The 22962-nt window shown below is 45.4% G+C and overlaps 1 protein-coding gene across 8 annotated transcripts in view; it reads left to right on the plus strand.

Moving 5' to 3' along the window:
- Positions 1–22962, plus strand: part of FARP2 (FERM, ARH/RhoGEF and pleckstrin domain protein 2) — a 58808-nt gene that overhangs the window by 34630 nt on the left and 1216 nt on the right. For 5 of the 8 annotated variants that reach the window (XM_052687243.1, XM_052687244.1, XM_052687242.1 and 2 more), the window contains 13 exons: positions 8854–9032; positions 10885–10974; positions 11766–11899; positions 12898–12979; positions 13740–13977; positions 14641–14771; positions 15541–15609; positions 16034–16123; positions 16799–16881; positions 18252–18370; positions 19028–19191; positions 21209–21316; positions 22047–22198. In XM_052687243.1, the coding sequence (XP_052543203.1) occupies positions 8854–9032; positions 10885–10974; positions 11766–11899; positions 12898–12979; positions 13740–13977; positions 14641–14771; positions 15541–15609; positions 16034–16123; positions 16799–16881; positions 18252–18370; positions 19028–19191; positions 21209–21316; positions 22047–22198 (1639 nt within the window). Of the gene's footprint in view, positions 1–8853; positions 9033–10884; positions 10975–11765; positions 11900–12897; positions 12980–13739; positions 13978–14640; positions 14772–15199; positions 15270–15540; positions 15610–16033; positions 16124–16798; positions 16882–18251; positions 18371–19027; positions 19192–20052; positions 20193–21208; positions 21317–22046; positions 22199–22962 lie in introns of those variants that run through there. The other 3 variants (XM_052687246.1, XM_052687247.1, XR_008207819.1) reach the window with 3 other exon arrangements.

Here is a 22962-nt window from a genome sequence, read left to right on the forward strand (position 1 = left end):
GATATCCTTTTTTGCAGGGGGCTCTGAGGCATTTTCTTACGTGTACAGTGGTTTAGATTTAAAGGGCTCTGATTTTTCCAAGCATGCATCAGAGTCTCCAGGCTTAACGAAGGATGCCCTTCAACAAAATGCAGTCTCTCCTGAGTCGAGCCCTGACAGGTACTCAACAGAAGCAGTAGATATGAATATGGAAGACGAGTTTGAATTTGAAGAAGGGAGTGACTTCAATGGCAACGAGAGACCATCCAACACCTCGGAGCTGTTTGAGGTTAAGGCACAAGCAAGCCGAATTCAGAGCCTCCTGAGCCCTTCTGAAACAAGTTCGCTCATCAACAACCGATCTGAGAGCAGCTCCCTCAACAACTTGCCTCTCAATGGTACGTCCTCCCTGCACACCTACAGCTCTGCTAACCACTCAGAGGCGAGCTCCATGGTGAACTTCCCAGCCTACTCAGTGCGCTCTGAGTCCAGCTCAGCCTTTCAGTTCACTGACATCATCGACCAGCTGGAGCAGCTGAGTTACCCTCCTACCACCACGGAAGACTCCAGCAGTACAGATACAGACTCCTGGGACTCTGAAACCGCTGCGCCGCTGGATGTAAACCTTTTCTTTAGTAACCCTTTCGCTCAAGCGACCGGTGAGAACTTTACTTTTGACTTTCAGAATAATTTAAAGAATCTCACTCAAGAAGACTGGACAGAGAAGACTCACGTAAATCATTGATTCTTGATTTCTGTGGTGCAGTTCTCTCACCTGTTCAGGCTTAGAAGTCAGAAAGATGTGTTGAACAAGAAAACTCGAATCCATTGGCTGACTTTTAAATCACGTCCCACAGCTTTTAAATCACTTCATTCTTCCTGTCTCTCTTCAGTTCCCTTAAAGCACGCTACCTTCAGTTCTGCATTTTGTACGACACACTGCATCCAGAATGTGTCACAACAGGCTGCAATGTTTGCAAAACACCACTGGTTTCAGAGAAGTTAAGAACCATCACTTTGCAAATTACAGTATATCTGAAGGGCTTTTTTTGGCTGTGAACATGTCTTTCAGAGTGATATAATATGCTGTCCCTGATTACAAGTTATTTTTGCAGGTGAGAGTTCTTGGTGTTTTGTGTTTGGGTTTTTTTCCCTACAATCAAAAAAAAAAGAAAGAGACAATCTTCAAGTCAGCTATGAAGGATGACTTTTAGGACACCAAACTATGCAACGTGATCAAGTGAATATAGGAGCCAGGAAAGCTTCTTGTGAAGACAATCGTATTTTCTGACCCTAAAGTGCCTTCAGCAGTCCAGCAATAAACAAGCACCCTTCTGTTTTGCAGTAGTTCAAAGATGCATACATAGACTATGAAAGCACTTAGTTTGCATTGCATTTTTGTCTCAGCTTTTCTTTACTGTGCTACATTGAAGTACTTACAAATCAGCTCATGAGAATCTACTTGATTTAGGGGAGAAAGGTGGAGGTAAATCTGGTGAAAGCTTTAGTTTTTCTTTACAATATGGCCTTTCTTATTAAAGGAGAAGGAGATAGGATGGTACGAGTACAAACAGTGCCTCAAACCAAGCAGCTTACAATGATAAGCTGGTTTAATACTCAGTATCATTCATACTGATTTTCTTAGCATTGGTCTTGATATATTGTTAAAAGACCTCCATTCCTTAGTCCAGCATTAAAAAAATGCCATTGTTTCACAAACTTCTGTTAACTGAAAGTTCAGGGGAATTCCTCTCCATAGTAAAACGCGAGGAAGTGAAACATCCTTTTATCATCTGTTCCTTTTAGTTCAGTATTTATTGAGGTAGGATTATTTTCCATGGCACTTACAAGTATTGTGGGAGTTGTGTTTGAATGGAATTGCTGTTGTTTCATTAGAATCTGGTTGCCTTTGCCATTGGCACAGGAAAACAAAGCACATTTAGCACACAGTACTAGCTTGGACGTAGAGGAATGTACAGTTGTGTAATTGGTCTTTTTTTTTTAAGTTTAGTTTTGTTTTTCTACTGAATGTGTATTCTAGCTCTTTGTTTGACTTGATTCATACCTGTGGAGATAATCTCATGGATGTGACATTTGTAAATAGGCATTTGGAAGAGCTCTTCAGCTGTGTCACAGGTGGTGCCTTTACGTGTGTTTCAGGCTGTTTGGTTTCCTTCCCACAATGACATCATGTAACTTGAAAAAGAAATCAGAAAAAAGACTTCTATCTACTGACTTTCCTACAGGTAGTCGAGTCAGGGACAAACATCAGTGTAAGGTTTAAAAAGTGACCTTTAATTTCCTCTCATCTTTAAGTAAAAAAATCAAGATGGGGCTATTTGCATATAACCACGTCTGCCTCTGCTTTATGTTCCGTGCCCAAACCACAAGCATTCTCTCTAAATATGTTACAATTGCTCAATATGGGAATAAATCCCACTAAATTCCCTCGCATTTCAAAAGCTCTTAAGATCTTCAGAAGAGAAAAGCTTGCTGGTGTGTTTGCAACAGACATACTGGGTAGTCATGAGAGAAGGCTTGCCAAGAACATTTTCTTGCAGAGCACTTGGTTCTAAAAGGTGTCTTTAGTGCTTCTCCTTATACTTTACTTCTCCTTATACTTTGCAACTATGCAGATCTCCTGTTGGCAGTTGGCAATTTTAAATCTCAGGGATGTGTATTTTTTTATGTAGTAGTAAGAGCCTTAATGTGGTGCCTGTTTTGTTCCCTGAAGGAGAGATCTGAGTCCTTTGGCTTAGAGCAAGGTGTGTGGAACCACAGGAGAGGATGGGCTGGCGTGTGGAGTGTGAGAAAGAGTGCCTTGACCCAGGAACAGAACTGATCAGAACAAGGTTTTAGTTATCGCCAAGAATGCTGACCATTCCCATCTTCTGGCTCTGCTTTATATCTGAACTGGGGATGCTCACACAGAGGCAGCACTGGTGAGCACCTAAAAACCAGTATCCTTTGCTAGGATTGCACGCTGTGGTGTACTTGCAAACAGTCTGCTGCTTTCTCGTTTCCAGATGTGGAATGTGGAAGAGTGAGCAAGGGTTACATGCTCCTTAGATACAATCAGAGTCCTTCAAAGGAGGTCCAAAGCCTGCTACTAGCTGATAGACTGCTGGAATGCTGTTTCTGTAGGAGTTGCTGTCTGTGCTTCCAGCACCTGCTGGTTATGCCCTTGCTGTTGGTAACTGACAGCATGTGGCTGTTGTGGATTGCTTTTCCTGCCCTTTTCTGATCTTTAAAGCTGTGTGGTTTCTGAAGCTGTAGTTCTGGGATTGGCTGTTTTGCTTTATTTGTGATTTTCCATACTGGCACAAAAGAGGAGAACGTTTAATTTGCAAGTAGAATTCTTACTATAGCAGGAAAGCCTTGAGAAAAGCTTCTCCTTGGTTTCCTCTAGGGGGATGAGTTCGGATTTCCTTTGCGATGGAGACCGAGTCAAAACCAGCCTGCCTCTAAGTGCTTTGCATCAATTGCCAGTTACTCTGGTGTGCTGGATTTACACCAGACATCCTCTTCTCCTCCAGCAGTCTCCTGATACAGCAGGAGAGAGTGAAAGAAGGGCTTATCTCTGTGCTTTGTCTTTGAATAGTGTTGAGAGAGTGGGTGAACTTCAGTGCATTATGTCCTGAATACCAGCTCGACTGTCAAGCTGTTGCTGTTAGTCCTTGCAGTTTGTTCCATTGGCTTTTCACAATGCTGGCTCACCTTGAGGAGGAGGAGTTGGATGAGCTGAGGTAGGGGCAGGCGAAAGCCTGGCTGCAAAGCTTCACTTGTTTGTGGCTGGTGAATGTGCATTTTCTCTCCCCATGCTGTGCACTTTTGGAGATGTGTTCCTTCTTGTTTGCTTTCTGCCCCCATCTGTGGAAGGCTAGGATGGATGTACTGCTGTCTGAGGGACGTGGGTTTCTTGTCAACATGCAGCCTTTATTGCTGTGGTTTTTTCAGCAGCAAGAACCACTGGGGCTTTCAGGTTTCTTCTGTTGCAGGCTGCCTGTACAAATACAATTCCATTTTACCAAACACACGCAGCTGCAGAAGGTATGTCCAGATCAGTGGTGTTCCCAGATGAGTTAGGCTGATAGCTGCAGCTCTTTGGTGGTACTCAACGTTCGCCTTGCAGTGTGACTAGAAGCCATAACGGAGTGAATGTCTTCAGTGGGTAAGGTTCTCTGCACCTGAATTGCCATATGTGCCTATTTACAATCGTTTACACTTCAGTGCAGTTCTTAATGTCAAGCACTACAGGAGAACACTTGCATCTTCGTGTATGTAGTTAGTGGAGCTATTAATTTGCACAGAACTCTGGTCACAGGATATTCTTTGACCAAGCAGCAACCCACTTAAACTTCTTAAGCCTTACCAGCCTGTATTATTGCTTGTGCCTGTTCTTGGTAAGTTTAACATATGCACTCATTATTCGAGTATTACATGCTGTATATTTCCCAAGAGTTATTGCATTTTATCCTAGAATGGAGCGGGGCAACATATTGATTTGCTCTCAACTTTCACTTTAGTTTCCAGCAAGTTTCTGCGTTGCTGGATAATAGCAACTTCTGATCTCCATTTTCCTGTGAATGTTTGTATTGTGGTCATAGGTGGTTTTCTTTTCTATAAAGGTGGTTTTCCTTTTATTGGTTGGTGGTTTCTTTCTGTGGTGGTGGTAGTTTCTGTTTAGTTGCACATCTTAATGAGGATAAGAGTTTGTGGAGGTGCCAATAAATGTCATTTCTCTATCCAGTTTGGTGCAAACCTGTTGGTAAGTCATTCCCATTATTGTCATTTTGCAAAAAATCCAAAGCCATACTTCCCAGGTATCGACTGAGTGAATGCAAATGCAGTGCAGTTCTCATTGTAGTTTTTGGTAGATCCTACAATGAACCTGTCACAAATGCTGTGTGTGTGTGTGGGCATACATACACACCCTGTGTCAACATGGGGAGACCTCACAGTCCCGAAGACGTATCATAACATCCACTCAGTTTGTTCTCTACTGGAGGGCTGTTACAGGCTTAGTCCACAGAGCGTGCTGTAGCTTTGGGGCACGGTTCCTCAAACCTGCTTTGTGGGAAGGTGCTGCTACCTATTTTTCAAATCACAGCATCCTCCTGCCGCTTGCACGTGCAGGTTGGCAGCACAAGAGTGTGCTTTGTGACAGTTAGCAGCTTGGGAAGAAACCAGAAATGCCTGCTTCTCAATATGCACAGGGATGCACGTGCCTTGATCAGAGTGACTCCCCAGTGAAATAGGTGCTACTCTTTTCAGGAAAGGATTGCATTAAGGAAACAAAGAAGGCTGGAATTTCTTGATTGATCTCTCAAACTTCTATCTTTTATACCATAAATGTTTTATTGAATTACGTGTTGGGACTTTTTAATACCTTTGTGTCTGTTGAGATTGCTGGTTATGAACCTACAGATTTGTACTAATTCATAATTCTAATTGTTTATGCAATAAAATAAGGAAAACTTTGATATAAATGACATCATGGGCTTTTTAACTTTATTTTTCATTACCCTTGTGTTTGAAAGAGAATAAATGTTTGTTCTCCCAGCCAAGGCACCTTAGAGTATCATTACGGTTTCATGGCCAGGTTTCCCAAGGCAGTTTCCCTCTTACATACCTTGGTTGAAAGTACAGCACAACCAAATATTGGTGTGTGTTTTTCAGATTGCTGTCTTCTGTAGATGTTTTGTTTGGGATAGAAGTGGGAGGAGGGCAGCAGCCATTTGCCCTGAGCTCCCTTTGAAGGGATTCACCCCATAGGGACGTGGTGGGGCAGCCCTTCTGATAAGGAATCCTACTGCTAACCTTTGAGCCTTGCGTAGCTATTAGGACATCCCATCATGGTCTGCTTTAGGAGGATACTCCTTGTTGTCTGTCTTTGAAGTGTTTTAAGCATTCAAGTGTAAGAATCAGTGTTTGTGCTTTATTTTTGTCAAACTTTGCATTCGAATACAGCTTTATTTGCCAAAATTTCCCTATGAGAAGTGTGACAGGTTAGAGAGGAGCCCTGCAGTAATTCTGTGAGCGAGAGAAATGAGAAGTGGGTAGCGTCTCCCACGTGGAAAATTGTGGGTTATTATAAATGGATTTTGGATATAGATGCTATTTTGCTCATTTAAATAGGTGTAATTAAAATATAAATAAACCCAAAGCTAGAACAAACATAAACAGGAAGTAACCCAGATGCATGTTATCTTTAATAATGTCAGTGAGAGGGATGCAATTCATGTACTTTTGAAGAAAACACGAGGTAAGGTGATGGTTACAGCAGCTGGCTTCAAGATTGCTTCGCTTTGTGCTTTTTTTTAACAGCCTTGAATTGAGCCATTAATGAACTTTCCATGGCTGCTTTTGTGTGATGCTCTCAACTTCTCTTGTTTTCAAAGTTGAGTTTGAATCTTCACCTCTGTGCGCACTGGAGGTCGCTGAAACTGGAGTGGATCAATGTTGTAAGTGATAGCCTTGTGTGGTAGGTGGAGGCTTCCACTTCTGCAAGTGGATGAAAGAAGGCATAGGCAGTAACTGAGCCAAGGGCAGTGTTACACAGTGGCTGGGAAAGGTGAGGCTGGCAGATGTGCATGGCTGCCTTCATCAAAACCGCAATGTTTTGGAATGCTTTACTGTTGTGATTTTTTTTTTCTTTCCACTTGTACCCATGCTGGTTTTTTTTAAATATGAAACCCTGTTTATATCCTACGGATATGGATTTTTACCTACACACTACCCTCTGCCCCTGTGCCTGGAGTGGTAGCCACAGCTTGAGGCTTCTCCATGGAGCAAGCATGCCTCTTTTTCAGGCTTTGCTCAGGGACCGGGCTCCTGTGTCAGATAGCAAGAGTTTACATGGGTTTCCTGGCTGGCTGCTGCCAGAGGGGAACGTGAAACCCAGAGCAGTGCAACAGGCAAAGCTTCCATGGTCAGCCCCGGCCCTGCTGTGCTGTCTGAGCAGCACTTGGGCTCAGGGACGTGTGGCTGCAGCAGGGAAGAATTTAAAGCGGCTCCTCGCCCCTGCTGTGCTGCTGCCTTGTTGGCTGTGGAGCTGTCATTTCACCATCCCAGCTGTGCAAAAGCAGCCTTCTGATGGTCTCCGTGGAGGTGAAACAAATACCAGCTGGTTGTTTTCCTGCCTTGCTGCTGCAAGCAGCTGGAGTGAAGGAACGCAGGCAGACAGAGGCGCTGCGCGTGCCTTGGCGTGCCTAGAGTGTTAACAGTTAACTGCAGCCTCCATCAGCTGAATCTCTTCCAGGTGACCGAGCGCAGCACTGTTTAGCTTCCTGCATTTGTCAATGTGAAATTACGCACTCTCTTCCTCCTCACTGTCCTGCCGCAACTGCGCGCTGTGCTGCTGCTGCTCCGCGGCGCAGCCCGCCTGCTGCCCTGCCGATGGAGAGACCCACTGCTCCCCAGGGTGTGCGAAAGCATGCAGGGTGCACGCGTGGCCTGCTTGGGTTTTTTTGGTGTTATTTTTTTAATAATAACAGACCTTTTTTAGATGGGTTTTTCAAGTAGCCTGACAGCAGGAAAAGGGCGACGCGGCTTAAGGCAGAGCTCACGGGCAGAGGTGGTGCTGTGTTGAATCTGGGGTGGGAAAGGTGGTAGGGAAGGGACCCCACGAGATGTCAGCTTGCTGTCTGTAGGCAGGTTTGGGGCTCCCCAAAAGGCAGGGATTTGTTGTTTCGGGAGGAGTTGTGTGAGCTGCAGGAAGTGGCAGATGTGCCTGGGGAGGTGCAGAGCACTTTGGCTGTGCGCTGAGCCCAGAGCTGGGTGCTGGGGTGGATTGGCTTTGCTGTTGGTTTTGTGCTTGCCTTTGATCAGGTGTCCTAGTCCTTCGCTTTCTGCTTGGAATGCAAAGCAAATAGTGCTGGGGAGTGCTGCTAGCGTGGCTGTTTATCATAGGGAAGATCAGAAAGAAAAATGCCTGTTTTAGGAAGATCACAGTGTGAATAATCAGAGTGTCTCTTAATTTGGTCATACAAAATGGCTTTTGAACAGCAGTACCCACTGCAGGTCCCATGGGGTGTCTGCATGCTGCATCTCAGGGGTCTGCAGAAGGGGGGGAGAGCTGCTGGTGGGCTTTAAATGCACTGCAGTTGTGCCTTTATGTATTTGGAAGTCTTCAAAGAGTCCACAAACATTAAAAAAACCAAGCAGTCTGGAGCAAAGCAATTCACACTGCTCCTCTTTTAGAAGGGCTTTACTGTACAACAGGGTTGTAACCACCCACTGAAACCTTGGTCTTATGCTGTGCTGCAGAGGTGCTTTCCTGAGAGCAGGACGTTGTTCTGCTGGTGTACGAAGCAGGAGGGTCAGCAAGAAATCTATTGCACAGTTCCTGTTTGTATGGAACTGCTTCCTTTCCCATCAATTCTGGAGATTCCCTGAATTCTGCGTGTATTTCAGCTAGCTTTGTCTTCTGGATTCTTTTTGTGGAGCTGAAAGTAGTGCAGTGGTTTGCTCTGACTTTCCCTTGTGGTGAGAAGTAACCCTTATTTCAGAAGAGGATGAACTGAAAGATAATTTCTTGCTACTTACAGTATAGACCTGTATCGTGAGCTGTTTGCTCAACAACATCCAGTGGGATTTGGGCACTTTTCCCTGGACTGTAAGCAATGTATCTGTACCCTTAGATGCTGTTCTGAGGGTGTCTGTCTGTACTGCACAACACAACAGTTGATGTGCAAAGAAAACTCTTCACTTTGAGAAACACACTTAAATGTTTGGATGCATGTTGCTTTGTTTTTTAATGTGAGGTAGTAATTATGATTTACAGTAACAGTGGGTAGTTGTCTTAGCTGCAGTATATTGAAAGCTTTTTTTCTCTTTGTTTCCATTCCATCTTCTGGTTCTCTTCCCCTCCAGGCCTCCCAGTGGACCATTCTCAACTCTCCTCCCTCGTGCTGAAGAGTCCCCTGGGTTTGAACCCAGCATTCCCTGTGAACCTGAATGCAGCTGGCCAGGGTTCATCTCCTCTCCTGAGCCCTGTCCTCAGTGATGCTGGTGGTGGCAGGATAGAAGAGGATGATGAGATGAAACGTAAGGTGAGCCCATGGCACTGCAGGGAATGTACTTAATGAACTCACTGCAGAAAATGTGCTTAATGAACATGTTGCAGAGAGCCCCAGAGCAGCAGGGAGCTCTTCTCACCACCTCTCCTTTGTACCTTGGGATGTGGAAACAAGAGGTGCTGCATCCCACGGGAGCTATTCTGGGGGTATTCTGCTGGTGTATTTGATATAAAGCAGCAATGGTTTGCTTGGCACCGTTTGGACTGGAACTTTGTTACATTAGAATGTAGAAAATGCTCATCCTTGAGCTGAAACTTGAAAGGATGCTTGAAAACAAGTTCAGCATTCAAAATGATTCTCACCAGGGGGGTGCATTGAAAGGCTGGTAGGAGGGATGGCTTTGGTTCTAGAAACTGATTACTTTTGTTGATTCAGTAATGAAAAACTATGGCACGTGCCGAGGTTAAACCTGGCACTGTCTTTGCTGACTGCTCTGACAGTTAACCTGTGTCAGCTTACTGGATTGTGTAAACTGTGTGAAGTGCTGTCACATCACAAAAATGTGTTCTAAGGAGCTCAGAGCTTGTCTTGCTTGCAGAGCATGAGTGATCAGATAGATCTGTTGTCTCCTTGGTGCCTTAGGAAGAACCCAGGCCTTCCATTACAGCACAAAGAAGGCTTTGTCATCTGAACTCCATTCCTTGTGCACTCAATGGCCGTGCTGCAACCTTCTAGAAGAAGCTGTTCTGTGTATTCTGCTTTTTTCTGCTCTCTCCTATTAATGTTCTGGTCGCCTTGTCTCTGTCAGGATCTTCAGGCAAGAGGGCCAAAGGGCTGTGCTGTTTGTTGTCTTCCCCTTGCATGCCTTCAGGTATTCCTTGGTGCCAGCAGGTGCTGGCTCACTCACTAGCTGCATCTCAGTTGTTCCTTCTGTTCTGTTTGAGCTGTGTTTGCTCCCAGGACAGACTGGTGCTGTTTGGAATGGGTTATTTGAATGCCCTGACTCTTAGCTGCTCCAAGTTCACAGCGAATATACAGAAACCTCAGCAAGAGCAAAGGTGCTACTCTGCTTTCAGTGCTTCCAGAGCTGATTTCTCCTGTGACTGGCCACTAACAGTGAGGGAGCCCTCCTGTCAAAAGAAACACAATTGCTTTTTGCCCTCCTGACATGAACCAGAACAAATGAGTGCGTGCACTGTAAGAGGCTGCTTCCTTTCTCTGTGTTATTAATACATTTCACTCTTATTGTTGTAGATCTTCATGCAGGCAGAGTAGCCTGCCAGGCCTTAGAAAAATACCCGTCTCTATGTAATCCACAGAGAAGTCTACTGGGAAAGGCTTGATGAATGCCTGTCCTGCACCACTGAAAATAACAGGTTCTCCCTAGCAGCTGTTACCAGGGCTCAGCACAAAGGAATTCAGTTGAGGATGGTATAAAACAAACAAAAAAATACTTAAACAATTTACAATAACGTGTATTTCTAGCACTCATTTTGATTCAGTGCAAGGAGAGAACATCTGTTTTCACAGTTTCCTTCCTCTCTGCTTTGATGTCCATTCAGTCCTTCTCTTTTGAGACTTTCCCCCTGATGTCAGGGAGAAGACAGCTCTGAAGATGGAATAGAGCATTTTTTAACACTGAAAAATTTAACTTGCTAAACTGTGAGAACTTTTTCCAAGTGTGAATGTTGCTCTTCTTTCAAGCTGTTCACGCAGGGGGTTTTGTGTGGCACCCTGTAAGCGTTGGAGCTCTGTTGGATCTATCTGTTCATAACCAAATATTGTTTTCCTACAGCAAGGAAGAATGTCTGTAAAGATTTGAGCTTGTGCTTTGTAATAGGACATCCATGCTGTGTTACCTATTGATCATTTTGTGTTCTTTCAGCGCTACCCAACCGACAAAGCGTATTTCATTGCAAAGGAGATTCTTGCTACAGAAAGGACGTATTTAAAGGACCTGGAAGTTATTACAGTGGTAAGGGTTCTTCCCTTTCTTTAATTCTCTTCTTTTCCTTGTGCTCTGTAATCATTACTTTGGAAGAACTTGGAATTTCTTCCATGTAACAGAAGAAGCCCTGACAGAGCGTAAACCTTGAGCCACATAGCTGTGCCTTCCTTGCTTTATGGGCCCTCACCTGACAGGGCTGATATCCTCTCTGTACTGCTATCATTAGCTCAAATATCCACATGTTAGGTATGAGTTTCCTTAAGGATCCCTTGGCTGTGCGTTCAGCCTCAGAGGTCACCATTGCTGTCAGCAGTGCTTGTGATCTAGCTGTCACCGTTTCAGAGGTCCTTCATCTTTGTGCCTTCAGATGATGAGGATAGATGCCAATTTCAAAGAGAATTAAGGATCCATAGAGTTTTGAAAGGTTTAGTCCTTTTTCTTTTTTTTTTCCCCTCCCCTCATTTTAAGGAGTGGAAGAAGCCCAGCACAGACAAGTGGGTCATTATTTGGATGACTCTGGTTTCCAGCTCTGTCAGAGCTGTTTTTTACTTACTGCAGGCTTGAACACACAAATTATTGTTTTAATTTCATCAGAGTTGTGTTCATGTGCTCGTTGTGCCGTGCAGCATCAGTTGAGTTACCTTGCGATAACTCACATGGAGATTCCTCCTACTGACTTCCCACACCTTCTCCTTCCATTCCATTCTGTCTCCGTGCTCGTGCTTTCTCCTCCCCACCCCTACAAAAGCAGAAATGTCTATGCTGCTGATAGATTTCAATAGGAAAAATAATGATGTAATCTGTGATTGTTCCTGCAGTGGTTTCGCAGTGCTGTTATCAAGGAAAATGCAATGCCAGAGGGCCTGATGACGTTACTCTTCTCTAACATAGACCCAATTTATGAGTTCCACAGAGGCTTTCTGAAGGAGATTGAGCAGAGGCTTTCACTCTGGTAAGCACTGCAGTGCAGTGGCTGGGCAACTTTTCCTGTGTCCTCACATTAAAACCATGCTCATAAGCAGGAATACCCATTCAAATATAAGGAGAGTCGAGGAAAAGTATTCTAATAAATCAGCATTTTAATTAATGGCTAAATGCATCTTTCAAGCAAGGCCTTATACACACTCTCCTGTATTCATCTGAACTGGATGCCCGGGCCAGTGTTTTTGTAATATAGCTTGGTGTTGTTTCTCTGGCCTTGGAAAAGAGAAGGTCAGAAAGATAATATGTGCATTTTTTCAATACCTTCCAGTTAATGAATCTCCAGGTGAAAATCTGGGAAATGCTTTTTTGTAATTAAAATTAGATTCTTGCAGCACTGTTGATTTTAAAGGGCACGTTTTTCATTTATTTAACCTTTATATTGTTTTTTTCCTGGCCTGGGATGTAACGTATGAAGATATTTGCTACCATTCAAAAAGAGATGCTTTTCCTTCCTCCTGGTGATGCTGAAACATTGGATGATTTTTGTTCTCTTTTTGCATTGGTGAACTGAGCTGCTGTATGTACCTGAGTGTTCCAACTCACTTGGAAAGCTTTCTGCTCTGGAGAGAACAATCCAGGCCATTGTGTGAGATGAAAGCAACCTGAATCTGAAGCAAGGGAAATGGAAAAAATAGTCAGTGAAGCATGATCAAAAATAAATTCATACGTTTGGGCAGGATTGTAATAATGGCATGTACTCAGAAAGTATGAAAGGTTGAGCTCTGTAATAGACTTTCAGGCAAATTCTTTTCTATTCCTTTCTCAGTTTCCCAAGTGTGGCTTTTGGTTTTGTTGTTCTGTGCAGCTTCAAGGCAGTCAAAGGCAACGGCAGCTGAAATGGATGGAGGTGGGATTAATGTTAGTTCTGCTTCCTGCAGGACAGGAGGGCTTGGAGGGAAGGAACAGAAACATCTTCCTTTCTCACATACTGTGCCTTCTAATTTCACCTTTTTATGTGTATTTCAGGGAAGGAAAGACAAATGCTCACGTGAAAGGGGATTTTCAGCGCATCGGAGATGTCATGCTCAGGAACATGCGCACTCTGAAGGTAGCTGAAGGATTTGGATAACAAAGTGCCCAGGCTGTTGGTTCCTTTCTTCCTGTTGCCAAAGATGGTTGTTCAACATTCAGGAATCATAGAGAATGGGCCTGGATTGAGAAGGACCACAATGCTCATCCATTTCCAACCTCCTGCTGTGTGCAGGTCACCAACCAGCAGACCAGGCTGCCCAGAGCCACATCCAGCCTGGCCTTGAATGCCTGCAGGGATGGGGCATCCACAGCCTCCTTGGGCAACCTGTGCCAGTGCCTCACCACCCTCTGGGGGAAAAACTTCCTCCTAATATCCAACCTAACCCCCCCCCGTCTCAGCTTAAAGCCATTCCCCATTGATTAAATCCCCAGGATTTTAACTTGAAGCAACTTGCAAACAGTTACTGCTGCTAAACAAGTTCAAAATAAAACAGAATATTTACAGCAGGGCTCAATAGGAGGGTTGCACGTTTTCTGCCTGTGTTTACCTTAAGGAAAGGCTGTGTGTTAGTTACTTTAGAAATAATTAAGTAGCTTCACGGTGTTCCAATCTGTGCACAGCTTTAACTCTCCCCTGTGGAGACACTGATTCATGAGGCTGATTAATTTCCAAATCCAAGCATTCTTAACTCAAGCAGAGTACATTCTGAAATGAGGGCCCCTTTGTTTGGGGCTGAGGACTTCCTGGGGCAGGTACGCTTGTGCTGTGGTGGCCAAATTTTTATTGTTGCAAAATCTATAGCAGGCTGATTTCTCTTTTCTGTGCCATTCAACAGGAGTTTACAAGTTACTTGCAGAAGCATGACGAGGTCCTGACAGAACTGGAGAAAGCTACCAAACGCCTGAAGAAACTGGAAATGGTTTATAAGGAGTTTGAGCTGCAGAAAGTTTGCTATCTGCCACTCAACACTTTTCTGCTCAAGCCAATCCAGAGGCTGATGCACTACAAGCTGATCCTGGGGAGGCTTTGCAAGCACTACACAGCAGAGCACCGGGACTTTGCAGATTGTCGGAGTGAGTGAGCACCCAGCTGCACACACGTGCTGGGTTTTAAATTGCTTGGCAGGTACCCTGTGGGAGGCAGCAAGCTTTGCAGCTGCACGTTCAGTGTACATTCTCCTTTTCTCCTCTTGAGACCTTCTCTTATTCTCCCATGCAACTGTGAGAATTGCACAGAATTTTTGGTTTAGATTGCTGAAAGCAAAACTGTCAAATGTGTTCTCTGATTTAAATATCCAGGAAAGGAATTACAGCATATCAAGTAGAAAAGCAGAAAAGTGTCAGGAAGCAGCTTAGTTCAAGAGGTGCTTAGGCTGTGTTGAAATATTAATTTGTTTTTCTTTACAATTTTTGGTACCAGGTTTTACCAGTCCGCTGTCATGCTCTGGTGCAGGGCTCTGAAGTTCTCTGCACTGGTTAGAAAACAGTTGTTCCTTACTTTGCAGTTGACTTTTGGCTACATGGTCATTACTTTTTAGATGTGCCACCATAATATCTGGAGGCGTTGGAGATGCTGTGAAGTTACTTGTGAAGTTACTGTGAAGTCACTGTTTTGCCTCATTCTGTATAAAGTATTGCTTAAGAGTGAATGTAGCTGTCAGTTTCAGATTCAGTTTTCCAGGGACAGCCTGGCTTTGTCTCCTTGCTGTGATCCCATTGGCACCATTTCCCACACAGATGCCCTGAAGGAAGTCACGGAGATGACCTCCCAGCTACAGCACAGCCTGATCCGCTTGGAGAACTTCCAGAAGCTGACAGAGCTGCAGCACGACTTGATTGGTGTAGACAATCTCACAGCACCTGGTCGGGTAAGTAACACTGCTGAGCTTTCAAAGCCTTGGTTGTTTTTATGACCATGGTGTCGCAGTGCAACGCGTCGCTCCACGCGCAGCCTTTGTCACGTTTGTGGGATGAGTGCAGAGGCTTTGCTTAATAATTGTCTTCAGAGCAGGTCATGTTCAGCTCCTGGTGATGTGGTAGGGATTACAAATGCTTCTGCTTCAACTCCAGCCACAGTTTCATGTTTTCAGTGGGGCAGAAACTGGTTCCACCTGGGTGCAGGGCTCTGTGTTTGAGTGGGAAGCAGGATGTTGTACTCAACAAAAGCCCACTACCAGCTTTGTGTATGTCTGATATGACCTCCTTGTGGACATAGCGCTGGACAGAAGTGCTATTAGTCACTGTTTCTGCAAGAGTTTCCTTAGCTCCTGCTTGGTTTTCTGTTTGTTTTTGCTAGATGTACTGAGCATAAGTAGAGGAGCATCGCTTATGCTTTTGGGATGTGATGGCAGTCACTGCAGTGGGATGTAAGTGTAACAGGTGAACTGCTGAAATCCAACAGGATCTCTGCTCCTTTTCCTTCTCTTGCTTCACTGATTTAAATGCTGGCTGCAGCAAGGATCTGATTCATGTGACAAAACAGAAGGAAAGGTGGTGTTTAGCATTTATCAAATCTGTTGGGGATCATTGCTGGGCACCAATCAACACCTGTATGCTCTGGGCTGAGAACAAATCCGTTACAATTCTGTGTGGTTGGGAAAGTCGAAGCTTTGCATCACTGTTTCTTTTCCTTGGCAGGAATTTATCCGGGAAGGCTGCTTGTACAAGCTCACTAAAAAAGGTTTACAGCAGCGGATGTTCTTTCTGGTGGGTGCTGCTTCTGCTTTCCTACAGTGTTCAGAGTCTTCAAATAAAGCTGTCGTGAAAGTGTTTTTGTGTGCTTGTGATGGAAACCAACAGTCATAACTGAAAATTCATTCTCAGGTGGTGGTTGTTGATTTTAATGGAGAAAGTGACTGTGATCATGCTGTCTGTCAGGCCTGCTTCCTTGGTGGCAGAGAGAGTTTCATCAGAATTATAAGCTTAATTTCCTCTCTTGCAAATAATAGTTTTAATGAATAAGTAAATGTTGTTCATAAATGTTGCAAGAAAGAGCACACCAGAGGGATGGAGAAACTGTTTTTCCATGTGTCTAAAGCATTGAAACAACAGATCTGAGAAATGTAAAAAATACTTGGTGCTGCCTGCCTGCTGTCCTCAGAACCAATTGGTTTCTTCCTCTGTTTTTCAGTTCTCAGATATGTTACTGTACACGAGCAAAGGGGTCACAGGGACAAATCAGTTCAAAATTCACGGGCATCTTCCTCTGCATGGCATGCTGGTAAGTGGTTTCAAGCTGCCAAGTCATTTCCTTACGCACTGTGGTGCTTTAAGGCGGGTTGGGGCATTCCTTCAGGGCTGGAGGGAGAAGCTGTGCCCTAGTAAGCATGGACGGGACCTTCACGTGCCTCAGCCTGTGTGCTAAACAAAGACTCACCTGCAGGCAATAAGCTTATCCCTTCATCTCATTAGCAAAACAATCGGAGCACGTTTGACCATTCATTCTGAGGTGCAGCGAGAGTCTGATCTGGAAGGTGGATTTGCCTGGGCATTTTTTTGCAACGTGAATGCCTAGGCATAAAATCAATCCTCTGTGTCCCCACCCCCATATTCTAACGGGACTGTTGTTTTTGTGTTTGATTTGCAGCTGATAGTGCTTGACCCACCGGTAAGTAATAGGCTGAATCCTGATCAAGACCCTCTTTTTCTGTCCCTGCTACGTGTTGTGCTCTGCAGCTAGAGATACAGTAGAAAGACACCATACACTTCAAATATAGAGCCAAAATAGTCTTAAAGTAGGTGATACTCATTTAGAAATAAAATAGCTGTTTTGCAATTACTGCTACTGTGTTGTAATGATACTGAGGCTCAAATTCATAGCCAGCCAACAAGTGGTTTTTGGTGTTTATCAGTCGCTAAACAGTGATGAGAAAAACCTTGGATTTTTTTCCTGTAGGTGGAGGAGAGTGAGAATGAATGGGCTGTCCCACACTGCTTCACAATCTATTCAGCACAGAAGACCATAGTAGTGGCAGCAAGGTAAGATTTATTTCCCCCTGTGCGTGTGGATTTGAGAGAGACCTCCAAAGAGTTTTGTTTGGTGCAGAGTCACCAGGGCTGTTCCTTGTGTCCTCTGGAGAGCACGACTTCAAAATAAATGCATGACACTTCACAATGCCTTTATCAGCTCTTTGTTTCAGGAAGGAGTTGTTTCTCAGCCCACACCAGTTCCCAAGTGTGGGAAAGCTCAGGAATGGCAGGATTCCATCTGCAGCACTCGGGGTGCTCTTTGCATCAGAAGGCAAATATGCCAAACTGCCTTGGCATCAAAATGTAGTTTAGGCTGCTTTGCTTTGAATACGTGGTCAAAAATGCGAGCAAGGAGGATGGGTTGAACATTTAGAGGTGCTTTATAACCAGACTTTGCAGTGCTTCTCTCTCTGTAATTTGCTTTTCTGTACACGGTCACAATGGAATATGTAAGCTAACACAAATGGTGCAGGCTTTAATTCAGCTGTTAATCAGGCAGTGCTTTGACTAACCTTGAATAAATCCATCTGAGCATGGTGCAACTCCCTTTGGTACCCCAGTGTATGAATTTTGTTGATCTTTTCATTAACCTGACAAAGAGAAGGAGTGCAAAATGTTTGACTAAGCCTGTGCTGCCTTTTTAGTTCAGCACTTTGTGTTTGATGTCCAGACACTGTACAGGTTTGTATTTCAGTGACATTCCTCCATACTATTCTGCTTTTGCCCACAACCTCCCAGCCAAATACCTGAGTGTGTGACTGTACTCAGCACTTTGCAAAACAACTGTGCATGTAACAGGGAAAAAAGAAATTCCACAGCCATAAGAAATGTGTCCAGAGGAAGACCTTACTGTGTTGCATGCTGACAAATATAGATGCATGTGTATGAGCTATAGAGTTCTTACCCTGTCCTCATGGCACGAGCCATGCGACCAGCAGTGGAAACTGCACGGGTTCAAAGAATTCCTCATCTTCCTGCACGCTGTTTTACTTTCTTGAGGAGAAAAGTAAATGATAAATCCCCTTTAAAAGATACACTGGCTTTCAGGTTGTCTTTTATCCCTCAAAATATCATTTCCAGTGTGGTTATACCATGCATTTCTAAATGGCTTTCATTAATACTGTTTTTAGAGTGAAAACATGATTTCATGTTTGAAGCAGTCCATGAGCTGTTGGTGAACAGTGATGCTCTCGCCCAATTATACTGCTGAGTCTGGTAGATCTGAAGGAGAATTCTATGTGGCCCCATGGCTGTCTATTCATTTAGTTTCTTGTGAAGTCCACATTTTAAAATGGTGCTTTTAAACTTGTTCTAAAGCTTTGGATAGTGGTGAAGGCTCCAGGGTGGACCAGTCACCATTCACACTGTTTGTCTTGCAGCACCCGCTTGGAGATGGGCAAGTGGATGGAAGACCTGAACATGGCAATTGAAATGGCCAAGAAATCCACTGAGAAATCTGACATGCTTCTGGACAACTCCGTATGCAACCGCTCCAACAGTAAGTGCTGTTTCCCACACTCTTGAAAGTAGTCAGGTGTTGAGTCTTGTTTTATAATTCATATGCTAATAGAGAGCTCTTGTGCTCTTGTCGTGTTTTAGTTCAAGTTAATATGCTTGTCTTTCTAGGCTGATGCTCCCGGTAGCTTTAAATGCAGCACTGATGCTCCAGCTGCTGAATCCTTGATTTTTATAAGCTCCTTATTTGTCTCTTTTGCAGGCATTTCTCCATTTAACCAAGCAGGGTGTTTTCTTGTCCATAAATTCGGTGGTGTCTTTAGAGATCAGCAAATTATTTTATAGCCCAGCACTCCTGTGCTTGTCTCTGGCACTGCCATGGATGTGCTGAAATTTGTAGTGTCCCTCCCTGGAGCACTTCCTGTTCCTTGCTAAGGATCAACTGAGGATGAAGTGTGGGGGTTTTGTTTGTTGCTTGTGTTGTTGTGTTGTTTTTTTCCCCCCACACTGTGGAGTCAGCTGTCCCAAGCAGAGCTGAGCAATGGGAGCCAAAACGAGCAGCTCAGCTGTAACATCCAAGTTGTATTTTAAAACTGGACCATTGCAAGAGAGAAAAAAACCAAACGCCATCCTTTCTCAGAGCAACGCCAGCTTCTCTCGCACAGTTTTCTTAAACCGCTGCCGAATTCTCCTCCCCCAGGATCCTCTGATGAGGTCTCTCTAGAACAGGAGTCCGAAGATGACATACACTCTTCCCGTAGCTCCTTGGACAGGCAGAGCCACCACCGTGCCAACACAACCATGCACGTGTGCTGGTACCGCAACACGAGCGTCTCCATGGCCGACCACAGTGTGGCTGTCGAGGTACCGCGGGGCGCAGCTCGGCCTCTCGCTCTGTCCATCTCGGCTGCCTCAGCCTCTGCTCATCCTCCACTCCGTGCTCCACCTTGCCTTCCTGCTGTCTGTGGGAGGGCACGGACCATTGAAAGCCCGCTGCGTGCCTGTTCATCTTCATGCATGTCTGTGTGTCTTCCGGCTCTCGGCCCTCGGTGTGTGGCTCCGTGTGGCACTGCTGGCACGTTTTGGTGCTGGTCCTGCAGGCTGTAAGGCAGATGTCTGCTCAGTGTGCTGCTGGCAGCTGTACCCCGGGCGTGCTTTAGGTGGCAGGTAGTTGGGTAGGAACCTCCTTCCTGGAGGCTGACGTGCGTGGTGTCCAGATGTGGGAAGTACCCTAAATGCCATAAAGAAAAAAAGAAGGTCCCTCGCTAGCCAGAGCAGGGAGTCAGATGTCAGGCATGTGTACTTTCCTGGCCCTGCAGTTTGGCCACTTCAGTGGAAGGTGTTAGAGTTGGGCTCCAAAGCTGCTGGGTTTTCAGAATGCAGCAGTCAGTAAGGAGGTCCTACAGTGTTATGTTGGCTCAGGGTCTGGAAGTTGTACATCTCAGCCAGCAAAGTGGTTTCTACTGGAGGGAAGAAGCCTTCCTTTGCTTGATGATACACCTGGGAAGGAGACATCATTGCTCTTGTGTCCTTATAATGAAACCTGCCCACCGCAGGCTCTGGGAGTTAACGTGTGAGTTCTTCCAGCACCTTCTTGCCTCATTCCGTTCCGTGTTCTAACACCATCACTTCTTTCACAATCCATTTCCCTGTAACAGACACCTCTGCAGCATCACTTTTCTTACCCTAACGTTCTGTTTTTCTCTCCCCCTTTTCTCTGCTCAGTTTTCTGCTCTCTTGCTGTTTCTCCAGAGCTTCCTCCTCGCTATTTGCTGGGTCAGGCCCAACGGCCCAACACAATCACCCATGTTTGTTGGTACCGGAACCAGAGCCTGTCCCTCTCTGATTACCTGTGCATGATTCAGGTAAAACCCTCTCAAGTTCTGTGCTGGTGGGAGGAGCTGTGGGATGCCAAGTGAAGCTGACTTCTCGCTCCGTGAACCCACGTGTTGTGTTAGCATGAGGTTCAACCAGCAGCAGTTGTGATGCTGCCTCGTTGATACAGGATTTCCTCCTATTTCTGCTTCTCAGAGGGTTCTCTGTGTAACTCTGCTCTTTCTCTCCAGTTATGATCCGTTTGCCTTCATTCAGTGCCATAGGTTTCCTTTCCCCATGGCACAGATGCTGGGGACTCACCCTGGGGTGCAGCAGTGACCACGTAGCACTCCTCTGCAGCCTGCTTCCCTTTGGGGCTTGGCTTTGCACAGCTGCTGCGTTCTGTCCACAGCTATGGCTTTTATCATCTTTGTTTCTTCTCTGTTTTTTCCTCCTTCTCTTGTTTTTTGGGTTTTTTTTTTTCATGTTTAAAAAAAAAAGGGGGAATGAAAGAAGGTGAATAAAGGGATGAAGCCACACCTTTGTGGCTGTCACTGTTTCCTGGCTACAGACTGCAGAAAATGAGGCTGGCCACAGGGATGAGTCAGGGTTGCACTGCTGTGCACTGCCTGGCAGAACGCTGAGAGCCAGTGAGCAGTTAAACCTCAGAACTCCATGTTAGTGGAATGCACAGTGGAGCAGAATACAGCTGTGTGCAGAACTGGTCAGTTGAGGATTGATTCAGTCACTGTATGTAATCATAGAATCATCCAGGTTGGAAAAGGCCTCTAAGATCCCTAGGTCCAACCCCAGCCCACCCCACCATGCCCACTGCCACATCTCCACAGCTCTGAGCACCTCCAGGCACAGTGACTGCCCCAACTCCCTGGGCAGCCTGTATCCCTGTGAGGTGATGTGCAGGAGGCCACTTAAAACATGAGTATAAGGGCTGTTATAGGCAGAGCAGTGATATCAGAGGGCTCAGGGTTTCTGACTGCAGCAGCTAACTTTCTTTTGAGGCCAGCAATCAGTGGTTTCATGGCAGCCTTCTGTTTGTTCTTGCTAGAACCAGCTCTCTGGGTACCTGCTAAGGAAGTTCAAGAACAGCAATGGCTGGCAGAAGCTCTGGGTCGTTTTCACCAACTTCTGCTTGTTCTTCTACAAAACACACCAGGTGAGCACGTGGCTGTGTGCTGATGTTTAGGGACTGGACTGAATCTGGAGACCCTTTGCTTTCAGCTCCAGGTGCCTCTCCTTGCAATCTGAAGGAGAGCAGCGGGTGAATGGTTGGTAGCACTCAATGAAGCCAGGTCTCTGCAGGGCCACGGGCCCTTCTTGCAGGATTTAATCAGGAGTTGTTAATAGTACTTATCTTCTGCATTTCATGGGAAGGATGTCGTAACACCTGACTGGTGGAGCTCAGTGAATGAGCAGCCTTTGGTCTGTTTCTCACCTGGGGCTGCACAGGCATCAGGAGTTTCTCTGCCCGTGGTGCTCGCAGCACCTGGTTTTGTAACAAGCTGTGCGGTGCAACGTGTGCCTCTTCATCTTATTAATCACCAAACCTGTTTATTGCATTCAGGTTTCCTGAGGGCGTGTTTCTTTGGGGAAGGATGTTTTAATGATCATGTTGGGTCATGCTTGGCATTTCAGACGCAGCAAGGAGGGGGGAGCAGGGAGCCCAGGCGGCAGCAGAGACAGGAGCAGCACTTTGTGAATGCGGTGCAGGGAGTTGGGGGATGTTAGCAGGCTTCGTGAGAGATAAAGGCAGCTTCTCCTGCAATCCTTCCTAAGCAAAGCCAGACAGCCCCCAGCAGCACAGTACAGCAGGGCAGTGCTGATGGCCTGGCACTGGCAGCATGCAGGCTGCCTGGTGCTCAGGCGATGCTGTTGGGCTGTTGCAGGATGATTATCCCCTGGCCAGCCTCCCGCTGCTCGGCTACGTGGTCAGCTCCCCCGTGGAGGCAGATGGCATCCAGAAGGATTATGTCTTCAAGCTGCAGTTCAAATCCCACGTGTATTTCTTCAGGGCCGAGAGCAAATACACCTTTGAGAGGTAATTTTATGTTTTGTTAACATTCATTTCTCGGTATGTAGCACGCTGTTAATTCGTTGGTTGCAATGCAGAGCCCTGTCTTTGCTCCCCACTGCCTCCTGCTCTGAGGGATTGTGTAGAACACCCAACATACTTCCACTAAAGATTTTCCTTCCCCTCCCAACCACAAGCAGAAGCATCCTCTTCCAGGGGAAGGCTGTGGTTACACCCAGGGCGGTAGGCTGTGCTCTGTGCCAGGGGTCTGGAGCTGTTCAGAACCCTCACACTGCTTTGTGCCTTGCAGGGTTGGTTTTTTGGGATGTACCGTTTGCTTTCCCTTCCTTGGGAAAGCAGCACACATAGCAGCTACCTGAGAGAGCAGAGCTGTGCTTTTCAATCTTCAGTCATGCAGCAACTTCAGTCTAATTCACTGTTGATGTTTGTCTTGCTTTCTTCATTGCTGCTTTTTTTCCAAATAAGCAAGTGGTTTCTTGTAAGAAAAGCAATCTGTATGACTAAGGGAAGTACTGCCAGCCTGTTCTCCATGCATAAATACTTTGTGTACAGTTCTAAGAGAACACACTGTGCTCTAATAAGAGTTGTCGAGCTCAGTGCACTGTAGAGCTGTTCCTTGAGCAGGCAACCACATTTGCAGGATATCTGCCACAACTCAAGCATTCGTATGAAGAACCAAGCTCATTTACTGAAACAGAATGAGTATTTCCCTTTAAAAAAAAAAAATGTAGAAGAAAGAAGGATGGAAAGCAGATGTCTTGTGAGGTCTG

The sequence above is a fragment of the Tympanuchus pallidicinctus genome, unplaced genomic scaffold, assembly GCF_026119805.1.
Source record: "Tympanuchus pallidicinctus isolate F22 unplaced genomic scaffold, pur_lepc_1.0 scaffold22, whole genome shotgun sequence".
NCBI classification, from domain to species: domain Eukaryota; kingdom Metazoa; phylum Chordata; class Aves; order Galliformes; family Phasianidae; genus Tympanuchus; species Tympanuchus pallidicinctus.